Source organism: Drosophila miranda, assembly GCF_003369915.1.
Source record: "Drosophila miranda strain MSH22 chromosome Y unlocalized genomic scaffold, D.miranda_PacBio2.1 Contig_Y1_pilon, whole genome shotgun sequence".
Taxonomy (NCBI): Eukaryota; Metazoa; Arthropoda; class Insecta; order Diptera; family Drosophilidae; genus Drosophila; species Drosophila miranda.
The window spans coordinates 1,917,770-1,936,208 of record NW_022881603.1 but is presented as its reverse complement, the minus strand read 5'-3'; the positions used below and the strand labels follow the sequence as shown (position 1 = coordinate 1,936,208).

At 39.3% G+C, this 18,439-nt stretch overlaps 2 protein-coding genes across 2 annotated transcripts; both read left to right on the top strand.

Annotated features, from left to right (window-relative positions):
- Nucleotides 1-2,919: 2,919 nt before the first annotated feature.
- Nucleotides 2,920-4,399, top strand: LOC117191228 (pre-mRNA-splicing factor syf1 homolog). Its single transcript, XM_033396146.1, has 2 exons — nt 2,920-3,695; nt 3,760-4,399. The coding sequence occupies exon 1, from the start codon at nt 3,081-3,083 to the stop codon at nt 3,375-3,377; it is 297 nt and encodes a 98-aa protein (XP_033252037.1). The 5' UTR covers nt 2,920-3,080; the 3' UTR covers nt 3,378-3,695; nt 3,760-4,399.
- A 1,393-nt stretch (nt 4,400-5,792) lies between these two features.
- Nucleotides 5,793-16,742, top strand: LOC117191223 (cytosol aminopeptidase-like). The gene is made up of 2 exons (XM_033396142.1): nt 5,793-6,590; nt 16,626-16,742. Exons 1-2 carry the CDS (start codon nt 5,820-5,822, stop codon nt 16,725-16,727), a joined length of 873 nt encoding a protein of 290 aa, XP_033252033.1. The 5' UTR covers nt 5,793-5,819; the 3' UTR covers nt 16,728-16,742.
- The last annotated feature ends 1,697 nt before the right edge of the window (nt 16,743-18,439 follow it).

Genomic DNA, 18,439 nt, shown 5'->3' with positions numbered 1-18,439 from the left:
ACACATAGACTTTGCAGGACCAATTAGAGGTTTTCATTTATTGGTTATTATAGATTCTTATACAAAATGGGCAGAAGTATTCAAAACGAAGGAAATAACTTCATTGTTTACTATCAACAAGCTTAGAGAAGTATTTTGTCGATATGGTTTACCAGACGTGTTAGTTAGTGACAATGGACGACAGTTTACTTCTGATGATTTTAAAACGTTTATGAAAAACAATGGTGTTAATCACATTTTTACTGCTCCAGGACATCCAGCGACTAATGGTCAAGCAGAAAATTTTGTAAAGACTGTTAAGAAATCACTATATGCAAACATAAAGGCTAATGAAAGACAAGATTTTAATACAATTTTAAATAGATTTTTGATCGATTACCGAAATACGATTCATTGTACTACGGGCGAATCTCCTGCTAAATTATTTTTTGGTCGTACACTAAAAACAAGATTTTCGTTGTTAAAACCACCTACGGTCGAAAGCATAATAAATAAAAAACAGACTGAGTGTGTTGTAAATCACAAAGGTAGACGAAGCACAGAATTTTTAAAGGGTCAAAAAGTTATGGTTAGGGACTACAAAAATCCTAACAAAGCAAGCTGGACTCAGGCAACTGTAAAACAACAACTGGGCCCGCGTTCGTATTGTTGTATTTTGGCGAACAATAACAGAGAAATAAAACGTCACCTGGATCAAATTAGAAACCAAAGCACTAACAATCATACATCGCCTAATGCGAAAACACCTGATGTCGAAAGCAATTGTTCAGTAGGTGACAATTCCAAAACCAACAATGAACAAATAGTTTCTCAACCAACACCCACCAGGAGAGAGTTGAGACCACGTGAGGCAGGGAAGGTAGTAAAGCGTATTTAACAATAAAATAATATAAAGAAAGGAATTATGAAATCAAATTATGTACAAATTAAACACTGAAACAAATATTAAACAGATTAAGAAGAAAGAAAAATACGAAATCACATAAATTTTATATACGCTAATTAGATTAAGTACACAAATCAAATTGTTATAAGAAAATAGATTTGTAAATGACATGTATATTAAACATCTAAGGAGAGGCGTGTTAGGTATTATATTAATATCTATATACGGTCACACCATCCAAGGGAGATAGAATAAAAGAGAATCTTGAAGAGAACGCGTGCTTAAGTCTGAGTGTCAATACACTACACTTAATATCCAACTCCATACCAGAATTTGCACAAAGCATCTACATCAACAATAACGTAACAAAAATTAAACCATTGTCTTATTTGCAAACCAAAGAAATCGTAATAGAAAATACGCGATTAAATAATGTATTACATGTAAGCTTAATACTACTATTTGTCATAATCATAATAGGATTAAGCTACAAATTGTTTAATCTAAGTAAAAGCAATAAGCCTAAAACCGACCCGCACATAGAAACACCTTCAGACGAAGACGAGGAATCCCCAGCAGGCACAGTTTTAGACGCACCCGAACTATAATCGCCTGAGGACAGGCTTAAATCTAACAATGGGGGAGTGACATATCTATAGTCCATGCTCCGCATACCCTTGTCTATGTCTATTACCCTGCACCCACAATACTATAAACAATACGACACCCTCAGCTTCGAACCCTCATAAACAATCTCACGCTCGAAATGGACCACGCGCAGCCGATTGCAGGCAATGTAAACAAACACCCTAAACTGGAAGTTGAACATAAAACAATAGATGCCGCCCTAGAACCCAGCCGCACTAGAATCCAGCCGCACTAGAATCCAGCCGCACCAGAATCACGCCACTCTTCAGAGATCAATTACGAATCGATTCTCAAGAATCACACCATCCTAGCTGACCAATCAGAGGCCCTATTCTCAGCCACCCCCAAGTAATGCAACACCGATCATACGCAGCGGAAGCCTTTCATTAAAAGCCGCCTTTCCCACATATCGATCGAGTCACGTACTCCATCTCCGAAGCCGAAGTCGAAGCCAACGCCTCCGAATCCAAATCCGAATCCCAAGCCGAGCATCATAATATAAATAGTCTGCATCTAAGAAGCCAACTCAGTTCTGTTCAAGACAAACGTCAATCGCGATACCTTCGGAGAATTCAACCAAAGTTAATTCCGTTCAAGACTTCAGACCTCAGTCATCGTCGGGGAAATAACTAATCAATGTACGCTAAAGTTTAAGTGAAGAATAAAACCTTTTTTAAATCGTAAACTGAAGTGTCGCATATTTAATTGGCGCAGCCGGTAGGATCTCAGTTAAAAGTGAATCCCTTTTTTTGAGACGATCGATTGGCGTAGTGACAGTTACAGTGCGTAATAACCTACAGTGATCAGAGAAAAAGTAACGCAAATACTAAAGAGATCCGCCAAAGAATCTACACACGATTGAAACTCAATTAATATTAGAAGAAAATAAATAAATAAAAAAGAAATCAACATGCCGCTAACAGAACTACACCTGAACCAAGCCTTGAAGTCAATCAGGCAAATTCCACCATACGACGGATGCCAAGAACGCCTAAGCTCGTTCATAAGTAGGATCGAGTACATCTCCGAATTGTACTCAACAGAAGACATCCGGCAACAAAGCATCATGTACGGAGCCACTGAGGGTCAACTGTGCGGACGAGCACAACTTTTATAACAAAGCCTTCAACCCAACACCTGGACCGATCTAAAAGCAGCCCTAATCAGCAAATTCAACAACCACACTCCATACGAAACGCTGCTACAACAATTACACGACACCAAATTCAATGGGAATATTCGTAAGTTCGTAGAGGAACTAGAAATTAAGTCAAATGTTATAGTAAGTAAACTAAATCTGGAGACTAGCCCAGAAAATAAAAAAACGCTCTGGCAAATGCCACCAGACATACCATAGAAGATGCTCTACCCAATAAACTGTTCATCATTTTAGCAAAGAAAGACATTTCTACTGGAGCTGCGCCAGCAGCAGTTCGAGGCAGCCCTCAAGCTGATGCAACGTGCCACGGCCATGCCCAAGCGGAAGGTGGCGTAACACGACGACTCGGAGACAGTGCAGTCGCGCCTCCACAGTTCCCTGTGGTCCATGTACGCCGATCTGGGGGAGTCCTTTGGCACCTTCAAGACCTGCAAGGCCGTCTACGAGAGCATCATCGACCTGAAGATGTGCACGCCGCAGGTTATCATCAACTATGGCATTTTCCTCGAAGAGCACAACTACTTCGAGGAGGCCTATCGGGCCTACGAGAAGGGCATTGCCCTGTTTAAGTGGCCGAATGTGTACGACATCTGGAACTCGTATCTAAGCAAGTTCCTCGCGCGCTACTGGGGCACAAAGCTGGAGCGGGCCCGCGACCTCTTCGAACAGTGCCTGGATCAGTGACCCGCTGAGCAAAACAAATACTTTTACCAGCTCTACGCGAAGCTGGAGGAGGAGCACGGCTTGGCCCGGCATGCCATGTCCGTCTACGATCGCGCCACGTCCGCCGTCAAGGAAGAGGAGATGTTCGACATGTACAACATATTCGTGAAGAAGGCCGCCGAGATCTACGGCCTGCCACGCACCAGGGAGATCTACGAGAAGGCCATCGAGGCTCTGCACGAGCAGCATATGCGCCACATGTGCGTCAAATTCGCCGAGCTGGAGACGAAGCTGGGCTAGGTGGATCGAGCCAGGGCCATCTACGCCCATTGCTCACAGGTGAGTCGACATTTAACCGTTGGATCGTCAATATTCTAAGCTCTCTTCTGCTTTGTCCCAACAGGTGTGCGATCCCCGCATCACGGCGGACTTCTGGCAGACCTGGAAGGAGTTCGAGGTGCGTCATGGCAACGAGGATACGATGCGTGAAATGCTGCGGATCAAACGTTCCATTCAGGCCACCTACAACACTCAGGTCAACATGATGGCTGCCCAGTTTGTCAACACGAACACGAATGGTGTGGCTGCCGATGCTGGTGCTGGCTCCGGACCGGATGCCATGCGGCTGCTCTAGGAGAAGGCCCGCCAGGCGACGGCCGAGGCCAAGCAGAAGCCCGCCGAGAAGGCTGCCTCCAATATCATGTTTGTGCGTGGCGAGACCCAGGGCGGGGCCAAGGGCAAGGAAAATACAGTCGTCAATCCGGATGAGATTGATATTGGCGACAGCGAGGACGACGACGACGATGAGGAGGAGGACCTGCAGCAGCCGAGTGGAGACCAGGCCGAGGCAGGCCAGGCCACAACCAAAACCGATGACGAGGGCCTCATCATGAAGAAAATGCGCTTCGAACAAAAGGCCATACCGGCCAAGGTCTTTGGCAGCCTCAAGCCGACAAATCAATCCGATTCCGATGAGGGATAAATCTTTTGTTTCTTTTGATTACGCGAAATATAAATGTATGTCTGTGGAATACTTCCCTCGATTTGAGACCTATTCTTCGGAGACCTATTCTTCGTTTTGTTCGGAAATTCATAAATTCCTCGAATCTCAGCAGGCGTTGGCAATGTTTCCCTGCCAGAGCTTGAGCCTTGGGATATCTCATTCCTTTCGAATCAGCTGTTGGAAGCACATCTATTCTCTCTATTTTTTAGATTTACATTTTTATACCCGATACTCAAAATGAGTATTGGGGTATATTAGATTTGTGGTAAAAGTGGATGTGTGTAACCTCCAGAAGGAATCGTTTCCGACCCCATAAAGTATATATATTTTTGATCAGCATCAATAGCCGAGTAGATTGAGCCCTGTCTGTCTGTCCGTCTGTCCGTCCGTCCGTCCGTCCGTCCGTCCGTCCGTCTGTCCGTCTGTCCGTCCCCTTCAGCGCCTAGTGCTCAAAGACTATAAGAGCTAGAGCAACGATGTTTTGGATCCAGACTTCTGTGATGTCACTGCTACAAAAATATTTCAAAACTTCGCCACGCCCACTTCCGCCCCCACAAAGGACGAAAATCTGTGGCATCCACATTTTTAAAGATACGATAAAACCAAAAACTCAAAGTCGTAGAAAATGACTATATGTTCTAGAGTGTAAAATCTCAACCAGATCGTATAATTATTATAGCCAGAATCAAGAAAACAATTTGATTCTTTCTCGCTGTCTCTCTCTAACACACAGGTTTCATGGCCGGTTTTGCCAATTGCAAAATATGAGCTCAAGGATCTCAGAACATATAAGAGCCAGAGCAACAAAATTTGGTATCCACACTCCTGTGATATCGGACCTTGACCGTTTCGTGTCCAAATTTCGCCACACCCCCTTCCGCCCCGCAAAGGACGAAAATCTGGGGCATCCACAAATCTCAGAGACTATTAAGGCTAGAGTAACCAAATTTGGTATCCGCACTTCTGTTAGATCTCACTATAAAACGTATATCTCAAAATTTCGCCCCACCCCCTTCCGCCCCCACAAAGGACGAAAATCTGTTGCATCCACAATATTGCACATTCGAGAAAACTAAAAACGCAGAATCATAGATAATGACCATATCTATCAGATTGCTGAATCTGGATCAGATCGGATCATTTTTGTAGCCAAAAGCAAGAAATCAATTTGCAGTGGCTACGCAGCGCCCGACGTCACGATCAGACTGATTTTCTGTCTCTCTCGCACGCATTCTTTGTCGTGTCGTTCAATATTAGCGGCGGCTGCCGGAGGAGAGCCATACTGACTAAGTATCGGGTATAACTGTAGAGTTGCGGTGTCCGCAGCAACTCACAACGTTCCCCCTCGTGTTTATTCGGAAAAAAGCAAAATTTGTCTGGAACTGTCTGAAAAATAAGAAAACTTTCGTAACCTGTCGCGAGGGACTGTCACTATCATTAAGCGATGAAGTCTACGCTTGATGCACGCCCTGTGCAGGCGTGTCCAGCACACATTCCTGGCCAGACGCAGAGATGTGGAACAGCGACGGCACTACGCCGAGAAATGTGACTCGGTGATCAAAGGCGTTGTGGTGGGCGTGTACGCCAAGGAGGGCGACCGCCAGCCCAAGATGACACCATCCGGCGAGAAGTTTGACGATCGCGTCCAGGGTAAGATCACTGATCTCATACGCGAGACGGGCCTGAGTGGCCAGCTGGGAAAAGGCCGTGTCTTTATGAACGTGGATGCGGAGTTCCGTGCGGTGGCCGTGGTCGGCGTGGGAGAGGAGGGGTCCGGCTTCAACGACCTGGAGATGATCGACGGGGAATGGAGAACGCTCGCGTCGCTGCCGGCGTGGGGGCTCGTGCCCTTTAACTGCAGGGCTGCACAGATGTCTTCGTGGAGTCGATGGAGTATGCGGAGCAGGCGGCCGAGGGGAGCGCCTTGGCCGTCTGGGGCTACAACACCAACAAGCGCACTCATTTCCAAACTGGAGCTGTACGACTCTCCCGACTCGGATGCCTGGATGCGGGGCCTGTTCAAGGCCGAATCGCAGAACCTGGCCCGTCGCCTGGCCGATACGCCGGCCAATCAGATGACGCCCACAATCTTCGCCCAGTCAACGGTGGATGCCCTGTGCGCCTGCGGGGTATCCGTGGAGGTACGCAGCATGGACTGGATCGAGTCCAAGATCTTGAACAGCTTCTTGATGGTGGCCAAGGGCAGCTGCGAGCCGCCGATCATCTTGGAAATCGCCTACTGCGGCACCGCACCCGAGGACAAGCCCATCCTCCTCCTGGGCAAGGGCATCACATTCAACAGCGGGGGCCTCTGCCTCCGTCCCAAGAACTGATTGTCCATGTACCGCGGCTGCATGTCCGGTGCAGCCGCCTGCGTGGGCTTCATCCGAGCCGCCGCCGGCCTATCGCTGCCCCTAAACATAACGGCACTGCTGCCGCTGTGCGAGAGTAGTTATTATATAGGCATTTGGCTATGGGACAGTGTTAGGTACACAAAGGAGGAATATAAATTATAGAGAAAGTAGAAAGGTTCAAGGGCATCGAATCCGTTTTTCAGGAAACACTTAAAAAATACCTCTAACTATCACATTAGATTCATTGCAAAGGGATGACCTACCTGTTTGAGGGTTGTTTGAATCGCAACACGGGACCAATCGTAAAAACAGGTTCATTGACAGTAAGAGGGAGGAGAGAGAATATAAATGAGCGAAGGATCGATTTGAGAGGATTTTACATGGTTGAGAAACAGGATTGAGATCGAAGTTAGTTCACATTATCACCGATAGGTGGCGCCAAGTAGTAAGGATAAGGGACGGCCGTATATTTAATATAAGTAGCTTTAATTAATTTGTATGTCTTCCTATTATAATTTTATTCTTTGTGTTTATTTTAAATGTTTGCTGTTTTACTTTTGATTGGTTGAATTTCACTTCCTCTTATTACAAGAGAATCATAGGATTCGTTTGAAACAGGTTTCTTCCAAGTGAGGATTACATAAAAAGAATAAGTGGATTTCAGGTAGAATACTGATGCTGTTGAATGAATTTATTGAGTCATTTTTACATCATATTATACTTAGTTGGTAAATTTATGTAAAGGTATTTATATTTAAAAACGCACAGATTATTTCATTTCTGAATATTTATTTTATATTTTTCGCTTTAATTCCATGTTATGCTTAAATAAAATATGCATATTGAAGTCAATTCTCAACCAAAACAGTTCAGTTCCTGGACATAAGTAACATCGATAAAATGATGATTTTGATTTTGAATAACTAAAGTTGTGGATTTTTAAGGTGTGTTTTTTCAGTTCATTGCGGGAACTAAAAGATGTTTTTAAATAGCACAACTCGCAATGAAATGTCCTCATTTCGAAGTAAAAGTGAACTAACCTATCTCAGTAACTTACAGTTCTTATATAGGAAGTGATCAGCATATAAACAAAAATTCTATGCATTTTGTTCTGTTTTATAATTTTTTCATGTTGACTGTTATATAAGACCAAAAATGTAAATATAATATTTCAACCAATATACAGCAGTGTATCCATAATTCATCCCTTATTACTCAACCACCAATCAGACTTAAGACATCTGGCCATTACAGCTTTAAAACCATTTACTTATTATCACTCAACTACCAATCTGCTCAGATCACATTTGTATAAAATTTAATTAATGAGAGTATAAAAGATCATGCAATCTTTCAAATAATTTAGTATAAAATCATTAGTAGTTTGAATAGTTACTATTACTATAATGGTATGTAAGAATATTTAAATCTCTATATAGAAAATGATAAGCACTTAATCAAATATATACCTAGGCTTTCTTAGAATTACTTAACGAGACAAAGCCGGCGGTTGGATACACAAAGGTTGAGGACCTGTGCATAGGATTTGAGTACAAGATCAATGGATGTAAAATTAAAAAAACATCATTTGGAAATAAAGTAGTCCTTTATTTAACTGATAAGGACAACGAACCGCTTTGGATATTTTTACCTAAAAGTTATGTAACCAAATTTTCCACAAAAACGCCCTTTAAGATGTTGAAGGAGCATGGAATCTCACATCTTATATATAAAGGAAAAGAGATGAATAGATATAGCACTGCCCATTTCCACTTTATATGTTAAGAGTAAATAAAGATTTCCCATTATATATATATGTAAGAGAAGAAGAGACAACTATACATGTAAAGACAAAAATAAACAAAAAGGTTGAGAATATACATATGTAAAAAAGAGATGGCTGGATATAGTACTTATCATTTCCAATACATGGGTAAAGAAAAATATAAGGGAAACAGAGCAAAGACGTGGATATAAAGAGTCCTGCTCTTTGAATCATTATCAGTAATAGAGTCAAGAAGACAGCTGCAAGATGCATGCCAAACAAATACAACTTTTTTTAGTGCAATTCGAGGAGATGATCTTCGAGGAGAACGTACAAATTCTTGAAAATTTGATGAGCATTTTGGAGGATCTGGAGTAAAAGGAGCTTCAGTACTCCAAGTTTGGCTTTCATTATAAGCTATGCCCCTGGAGTGATGACGATGCAACGGACGGACCTGACACATGCCTGTGTCATACCCTACCAAATAAGAAAGCAGAAGCTATAGACCTAATGTTAAAGTACTATAACTTAAATAAAAGATTGTATCCCAGCTCAAAAAATCAATAAACATCTTAAATGTCTCTGAAATAATATTGTGTTTTATTTTAAACGAATTTTCTTAAACATTTGTATTATTAACTTATCATTATAGTTAAAATCATTTTTCTTAAATTGTTTTAAAAAACAATTTAATGTTTTTTTGCTGCTTTTAAATATTCCATATAGGATACAGTAATGACCGCATGTATTTGAAAAATAACCTTGCAGTAGTTGTTTATTAAATGTAAACTTTGTGGAATTTTTCCTTAATATTTTTAAAAATTCTTTATTTTGGGGATATTGACCATATGAATCAAAAAATTCTGCTGAATATTTGTTTTCAAAGTAAAAAGCAACCCAATGAGTTCCTGAATGGCTTGAAGAATCTGTGTTTGCTATTATTAAAGCAGGATATTTCGAAATTACTTGAGGTAGCTGATCAGAGGGATAAACTCCTTTAAAAATTGTTTTTGTTTTTGAATGCTTGGAAAGCAACTTATCGATTTGCAATGTATTCATTTTTACAATAGAACACGAATATTTCTATGTTTATCAACATCAATCATTTAGTCATATTCACAGAATACCAGACAAGTAACTGCTTCTGTAAGAGGCTCCGAAAATCGTCCTTCAATTCGGATGGCTCCTTGTGATATTAAATTTGAGCATACAGTTGAATTGTGATGGTCTGCAGTTAGGTCAAATGCTAATATAAAACTATTTTTATCAAAAATTTCCTTTGTAATTTGTAAGCCTCGATCATAATGTTTTATTCCACTTGATCTGAATAGCATATTATATCCTCTAGAGCTTTGAGCATTTTCAGAGTTCGAGAAATCAAACTCAAGTGCCTGCGAAGGTACTTGTACTCCATTAACCAATTTTTGAATTTTTAAAATGATCAAAATGGAAGGGGTTTAATTCCCGATTTCCAGAATATGATTTGTTTTTTACCATGCAAAAAGCCAAAAAATTGGGAAGCTGTCCAATAACTGCATTGTAAATTGATAATGTATTATTTCCTGGATATATTGTAAATGATTTTACTTGAACTTTGCTGTATGGATAAATGGCATTTTTAGTTTGTAAAACATGATGATGAGCCAATAAAATGCTCGGATTAATAGTTATGTGGTTCATGAATAGTTGGGCCTCCAATATTTTAAGATTTGATTCAGTTTCAGATTCCATTAAATAAAATGCTGTTTTTTCAATGTTAAAAGTAATCCTCAAATCTACATTATTTATAAGCCGTTTTGGTTGATTAAATATATCTCCATGAACTTTTCCGAATAGTTCAACCTTATTACTGTTTTGAAAAATATTTTTGAGCATAATGGATCCATCGGTGTTAACGTATCTACCAGATATTAATTTACCATAATTAGGATAATAGCCTTGAGTGGCTAAGTGACTTTCACTGGCATCACTACCATAGTTTAAAATCGTTTGCAAATACGATCTATAATGATAGTTATTATCACTCTGAGAAACCAAAATATCATTGAAATATACGGACGAACTTCTAAACATTGAATGCAAAATATTATTCACTACTCCAACATCGTTTCCTTCAATGTTGGTATTATCACTTTTTCTTAGTTGCACAACAAGTCTTAAGTAAAAACTTGACAGGTCTCGATTCGCTTTTCATACATTCAATATGGGTGGTCATTTTGATTTAGAAAAAATGTCTCTTATAGTTAATTTCTTTGTTGATTTTTTTTTTTTGGGTCTCGACTTCGTATGTTTGCTTCCTTCTTTAGATGATAAATGAGATAGTTTTTTCCTAGACCTTCTCTTTTTATTCTTTTTACCTGCCACATTCTGGAATCGGGTTAACTTATTAATGGCTTTATTTGACAGGTTTTGCAAAGCAATTTTACTTTGTTCTTGGATAATAGTTCTTAAAGGTTTTCGACCAAACTCATTTATTACTGCCTTTCCAGTCTCAGAAGCTTGGTTTTTAATAGCGTTTATCCCCGAAAGGAATAGTGGTTTTATGTAATTAAAAAGACCATTAAAAAAATTCACAATTCCTCTACCTTGTTGGATAACTCTGGGTGAAACATAAAGACTTCCTATATGATTCAACCCTCCTCCACACTGATTTAATTAATATTGATGATAAGATTTCGTCATGGTTGTTATTTCTACTCTGAATAAATTTCCATCTTTACAGTATTATTTATAGCATTTCTTTTCGTTTTTTAAAGTGAAGGGTAACAAAAATTGGAATTGCTGAAGATTCAAATGGTACTTTATACCCTTTGGAATCGGTAATTAAGATCGAAATTTCTTTTGGAGACCATATTTCAATGGGATAATATTCAATATTGTTGAATTGTATAAGTTGCTCTTTTCCATTATAATGTAATACTCGAGGTCTTTTATTTCCAACACATCTTGGTTTGATAATGTCAGTGTAAACAAAAATCAACCCATTTTGAAACTGTTCAGACTCTATTGACTCATTTTCATATCGAAATGTTTCTCCATTTACTAAGCTAATAACGAATTCTGTTGTTTCTTCAGATGCGATTGAGGTATTCTCAGACCTGCTTTTTATACATTTATTTAGATATAAGTCTGTAATTCCTACTTCCCAGTCATCGTTCATGTTTTCAGGAATATTTACAATGTTTGTAAATGCACACTTAACGTTATCATGATATACATTTAACGAATCATTACTAACTACTGTCACGAAAAACTCTGTTACATTTACCATTTTTAGTTCTACGTTCTTTGCAGTTTATTAATTATAGGAAAACCAATTAATTTTGTTTTTTCCAATTTGCACGGCCTTACTGTTTCTAACAGCCCTCATCAACTTTTCTCGTCCACTTACGTATTTCAAGTCTTGAAATGGATTTGGTTCACTTTTATACCTCTTAAGTTTTACTCTTAGCTTTCGCTGTTTATCAGTAAGCTTCACTTTAGTCAATGCTGATTTTTTTGATGCTTGAGTGTCTAAAAATGAAGTATCCTCAACTTTACGCTTATTAGGTTTTGAGTTGAAAGATTTTTCGGTCAGAAAATCTTCATCATCGATGTCGTTGTGATAGAGAGTTCCTTTTTTGAGGACTCATTATTTGTATTGTTAAGAATGGAAGTGTTAGGTTTTACATCTAACCAAACTGACTCGTCTTGTGTTTGTATTCCAATGCTTTGAGGTGGTGAAAGTCGTTTGTTCTGCGTAGTTCGTATATCCATTGTCTTATTTCTTTTTTTATTTTGATAGTAACACAATTCTTGACGTATTTTAATCCATTTATTAAAGTCACTAGTTTTTTTATCATTTAAAATAGGCAAAAACGTTATATTTATTGAATCGTTTTTCTGGGCATTATTTACCAATTTTTGATATGCATTCGGATGAATTAAAATAACTTTGGTTAATTGATGCTTATTTTTAAGCATTGTTCAATATTTTTCCAAAAATCCCCGAAAGCAATGAACTTATTAAAACAGGTAAAAATCCTCCTTTTTGGATGAGAACTTTTCTCTTAGAATTTATTGACCGTTTTGGACATGAAATAAGACGTAATGCATTTTTATACTTTTTTAGAGCATATAGTTGCTTTTTTGATATCTTATGATTTCCTCGTAGAGTATTCAACACTATCTCCACTAATACTAACTCAATGTCACAATTACTTATAATTGCATTTCGAAGTTTATTATTTGCCCTTTTGAGCACATACAATAAATGTTTGTTCTCTTTCAGTCGATTTAGATTCTTTTTGTAAACCATTTTTATCTGAAAAGCAAACCGTATACTCAGAATTAAAAATATGTGTACGAAATCTAAGGAGATCATTTATTCCCTGAGTAAGATCAATAAGTAAATAACCATGTGGTTCATCTGTCACCTCCTTATATATTCTGAAGAGCTCCTGAGAATTTTCAGGATAAATTTGTCTTGCTAAGCATTGAAATTGTAGCTTATCTCTAGGATTTTTGAACGCAACGATGTATTTTGTGTTTAGTGAAGTATCTCGAGTATGTGATGATTTATGAAATATATTTTGTGTAACCACTATTACGGATAAATTCCTGTGGTGTGATCCTTTTGTAAATAGCTCACAGACATTTTTATTAAATGCACCCATCATTAAGTCATCTAGTATTAAAAGAATAGGCTCATGATTTTCATTTTCAATTGTTTCGGGAACTCCTTTATAGTATTCGATGGTATTAAAATTTGGCTTAGCATGCTCCTGTCCATAACACCAAATTATTCGATTAATTGAAATGCTCAGCAAATCATTCCTTTTGTTTATTAAATTTTCTAAAAACGTTGTCTTACCAGATCCTGAAGGTCCGCAAATAAGCATTGTAAAAGGATGTATAAATTGCTTAAACATTTTTGGGTTATGTTTTATTTATTAATATTTTATAAATGTTATCTAACATCTAAGATATTCTAATTACGCGTCTCCTGATCGCGCTTTTTGGGGCAGTTTTTTTCTAAGTGACTATCAGATCCGCAATAATTACAATAAACAACTTGTGTGTATCCGCTTTTGTGAGGATCCTTTTCAAACAAACGCTTAAATGAATCCATTTTAAACAACTAGTTACTACAAGTGCTGAATATAAACTGAAAATCTAAACATATGAGTCACTATTACAGTAGATAGCGTAGTTAGAATTTTCCAAGATAACAAATAGCTTAAATAAATTATTTAGAGCACATCTCAGAGGAATTTTTTTGTGGATTCTACAGTTTGTAAAAAAATTTGGATAAAATGTGAGACTTTTTCCTATATCGATATCAATAATATTATTTGTTAAATACTTAGATAACAACTTTTTTTTAATTTCACCACGTACAATAACGGTGCTAAATCTATTTAGTGGTGAAAGTATTTCACCTAAACTTAAATATGATTTTTCACCATCTGACCATTCCAATCCATTTATGGTTTGACGATTAATATTTTGTTGTTTAATTATTTCATTATCCAATTCATTCAGATGATATGGTGGTTTGAAATGAAAGAAGCTTGGTGTTACTGTTCCGGTTTGCATAAACGCCAATTCCTTAATAAAAAGTTGTTTATTATTTCCAAAGAGATATTGAAAATCAACTATAACGCTTGAATTCCTGTCGATTGTGTTCATGTTGGGCTGAGATTTTGTAATAAACTGAATGAGTCGTTGATTCCTATCTCCTTTATATACAGCCCAATTCAGTCAGAGTTCTTAGTTTAACAAAAGCATTCAACCCAAATGGACACGCTTCAATCAAAAAAAACCGATGACGAGGGCCTCATCATGAAGAAAATGCGCTTCGAACAAAAGGCCATACCGGCCAAGGTCTTTGGCAGCCTCAAGCCGACAAATCAATCCGATTCCGATGAGGGATAAATCTTTTGTTTCTTTTGATTACGCGAAATATAAATGTATGTCTGTGGAATACTTCCCTCGATTTGAGACCTATTCTTCGGAGACCTATTCTTCGTTTTGTTCGGAAATTCATAAATTCCTCGAATCTCAGCAGGCGTTGGCAATGTTTCCCTGCCAGAGCTTGAGCCTTGGGATATCTCATTCCTTTCGAATCAGCTGTTGGAAGCACATCTATTCTCTCTATTTTTTAGATTTACATTTTTATACCCGATACTCAAAATGAGTATTGGGGTATATTAGATTTGTGGTAAAAGTGGATGTGTGTAACCTCCAGAAGGAATCGTTTCCGACCCCATAAAGTATATATATTCTTGATCAGCATCAATAGCCGAGTAGATTGAGCCCTGTCTGTCTGTCCGTCTGTCCGTCCGTCCGTCCGTCCGTCCGTCCGTCTGTCCGTCTGTCCGTCCCCTTCAGCGCCTAGTGCTCAAAGACTATAAGAGCTAGAGCAACGATGTTTTGGATCCAGACTTCTGTGATGTCACTGCTACAAAAATATTTCAAAACTTCGCCACGCCCACTTCCGCCCCCACAAAGGACGAAAATCTGTGGCATCCACATTTTTAAAGATACGATAAAACCAAAAACGCAAAGTCGTAGAAAATGACTATATGTTCTAGAGTGTAAAATCTCAACCAGATCGTATAATTATTATAGCCAGAATCAAGAAAACAATTTCATTCTTTCTCGCTGTCTCTCTCTAACACACAGGTTTCATGGTCGGTTTTGGCAATTGCAAAATATGAGTTCAAGGATCTCAGAACATATAAGAGCCAGAGCAACAAAATTTGGTATCCACACTCCTGTGATATCGGACCTTGACCGTTTCGTGTCCAAATTTCGCCACACCCCCTTCCGCCCCCGCAAAGCACGAAAATCTGGGGCATCCACAAATCTCAGAGACTATTAAGGCTAAAGTAACCAAATTTGGTATCCGCACTTCTGTTAGATCTCACTATAAAACATATATCTCAAAATTTCGCCCCACCCCCTTCCGCCCCCACAAAGGACGAAAATCTGTTGCATCCACAATATTGGACATTCGAGAAAACTAAAAACGCAGAATCATAGATAATGACTATATCTATCAGATTGCTGAATCTGGATCAGATCGGATCATTTTTGTAGCCAAAAGCAAGAAATCAATTTGCAGTGGCTACGCAGCGCCCGACGTCACGATCAGACTGATTTTCTGTCTCTCTCGCACGCATTCTTTGTCGTGTCGTTCAATATTAGCGGCGGCTGCCGGAGGAGAGCCATACTGACTAAGTATCGGGTATAACTGTAGAGTTGCGGTGTCCGCAGCAACTCACAACGTTCCCCCTCGTGTTTATTCGGAAAAAAGCAAAATTTGTCTGGAACTGTCTGAAAAATAAGAGAACTTTCGTAACCTGTCGCGAGGGACTGTCACTATCATTAAGCGATGAAGTCTGTACGCTTGATGCACGCCCTGTGCAGGCGTGTCCAGCACACATTCCTGGCCAGACGCAGAGATGTGGAACAGCGACGGCACTACGCCGAGAAATGTGACTCGGTGATCAAAGGCGTTGTGGTGGGCGTGTACGCCAAGGAGGGCGACCGCCAGCCCAAGATGACACCATCCGGCGAGAAGTTTGACGATCGCGTCCAGGGTAAGATCACTGATCTCATACGCGAGACGGGCCTGAGTGGCCAGCTGGGAAAAGGCCGTGTCTTTATGAACGTGGATGCGGAGTTCCGTGCGGTTGCCGTGGTCGGCGTGGGACAGGAGGGGTCCGGCTTCAACGACCTGGAGATGATCGACGGGGAATGGAGAACGCTCGCGTCGCTGCCGGCGTGGGGGCTCGTGCCCTTCAACTGCAGGGCTGCACAGATATCTTCGTGGAGTCGATGGAGTATGCGGAGCAGGCGGCCGAGGGGAGCGCCTTGGCCGTCTGGCGCTACAACACCAACAAGCGCACTCATTTCCAAACTGGAGCTGTACGACTCTCCCGACTCGGATGCCTGGATGCGGTGCCTGTTCAAGGCCGAATCGCAGAACCTGGCCCGTCGCCTGGCCGATACGCCGGCCAATCAGATGACGCCCACAATCTTCGCCCAGTCAACGGTGGATGCCCTGTGCCCCTGCGGGGTATCCGTGGAGGTACGCAGCATGGACTGGATCGAGTCCAAGATCTTGAACAGCTTCTTGATGGTGGCCGATCATCTTGGAAATCGCCTACTGCGGCACCGCACCCGAGGACAAGCCCATCCTCCTGCTGGGCAAGGGCATCACATTCAACAGCGGGGGCCTCTGCCTCCGTCCCAAGAACTGATTGTCCATGCACCGCGGCTGCATGTCCGGTGCAGCCGCCTGCGTGGGCGTCATCCGAGCCGCCGCCGGCCTATCGCTGCCCCTAAACATAACGGCACTGCTGCCGCTGTGCGAGAGTAGTTATTATATAGGCATTTGGCTATGGGACAGTGTTAGGTACACAAAGGAGGAATATAAATTATAGAGAAAGTAGAAAGATTCAAGGGCATCGAATCCGTTTTTCAGGAAACACTTAAAAAATACCTCTAACTATCACATTAGATTCATTGCAAAGGGATGACCTACCTGTTTGAGGGTTGTTTGAATCGCAACCCGGGACCAATCGTAAAAACAGGTTCATTGACAGTAAGAGGGAGGAGAGAGAATATAAATGAGCGAAGGATCGATTTGAGAGGATTTTACATGGTTGAGAAACAGGATTGAGATCGAAGTTAGTTCACATTATCACCGATAGGTGGCGCCAAGTAGTAAGGATAAGGAACCGCCGTATATTTAATATAAGTAGTTTTAATTAATTTGTATGTCTTACTATTATAATTTTATTCTTTGTGTTTATTTTAAATGTTTGCTGTTTTACTTTTGATTGGTTGAATTTCACTTCCTCTTATTACAAGAGAATCATAGGATTCGTTTGATACAGGTTTCTTCCAAGTGAGGATTACATAAAAAGAATAAGTGGATTTCAGGTAGAATACTGATGCTGTTGAATGAATTTATTGAGTCATTTTTACATCATATTATACTTAGTTGGTAAATTTATGTAAAGGTATTTATATTTAAAAACGCACAGATTATTTCATTTCTGAATATTTATTTTATATTTTTCGCTTTAATTCCATGTTATGCTTAAATAAAATATGCATATTGAAGTCAATTCTCAACCAAAACAGTTCAGTTCCTGGACATAAGTAACATCGATAAAATGATGATTTTGATTTTGAATAACTAAAGTTGTGGATTTTTAAGGTGTGTTTTTTCAGTTCATTGCGGGAACTAAAAGATGTTTTTAAATAGCACAACTCGCAATGAAATGTCCTCATTTCGAAGTAAAAGTGAACTAACCTATCTCAGTAACTTACAGTTCTTATATAGGAAGTGATCAGCATATAAACAAAAATTCTATGCATTTTGTTCTGTTTTATAATTTTTTCATGTTGACTGTTATATAAGACCAAAAATGTAAATATAATATTTCAACCAATATACAGCAGTGTATCCATAATTCATCCCTTATTACTCAACCACCAATCAGACTTAAGACATCTGGCCATTACAGCTTTAAAACCATTTACTTATTATCACTCAACTACCAATCTGCTCAGATCACATTTGTATAAAATTTAATTAATGAGAGTATAAAAGATCATGCAATCTTTCAAATAATTTAGTATAAAATCATTAGTAGTTTGAATAGTTTCTATTACTATAATGGTATGTAAGAATATTTAAATCTCTATATAGAAAATGATAAGCACTTAATCAAATATATACCTAGGCTTTCTTAGAATTACTTAACGATACAAAGCCGGCGGTTGGATACACAAAGGCTGAGGACCTGTGCATAGGATTTGAGTACAAGATCAATGGATGTAAAATTAAAAAAACATCATTTGGAAATAAAGTAGTCCTTTATTTAACTGATAAGGACAACGAACCGCTTTGGATATTTTTACCTAAAAGTTATGTAACCAAATTTTCCACAAAAACGCCCTT

What these genes read in the sequence shown, in the direction of transcription:
- LOC117191223 (XM_033396142.1), top strand. Translation starts at nt 5,820, where the DNA reads ATGCACGCCCTGTGCAGGCGTGTCCAGCACACATTCCTGGCCAGACGC. An exon ending in AGCCGCCGATCATCTTGGAA is followed by an intron (nt 6,591 to 16,625) that starts ATCGCCTACTGC and finishes ATCATCTTGGAA; the next exon opens with ATCGCCTACTGCGGCACCGC.
- LOC117191228 (XM_033396146.1), top strand. Translation starts at nt 3,081, where the DNA reads ATGTACGCCGATCTGGGGGAGTCCTTTGGCACCTTCAAGACCTGCAAG.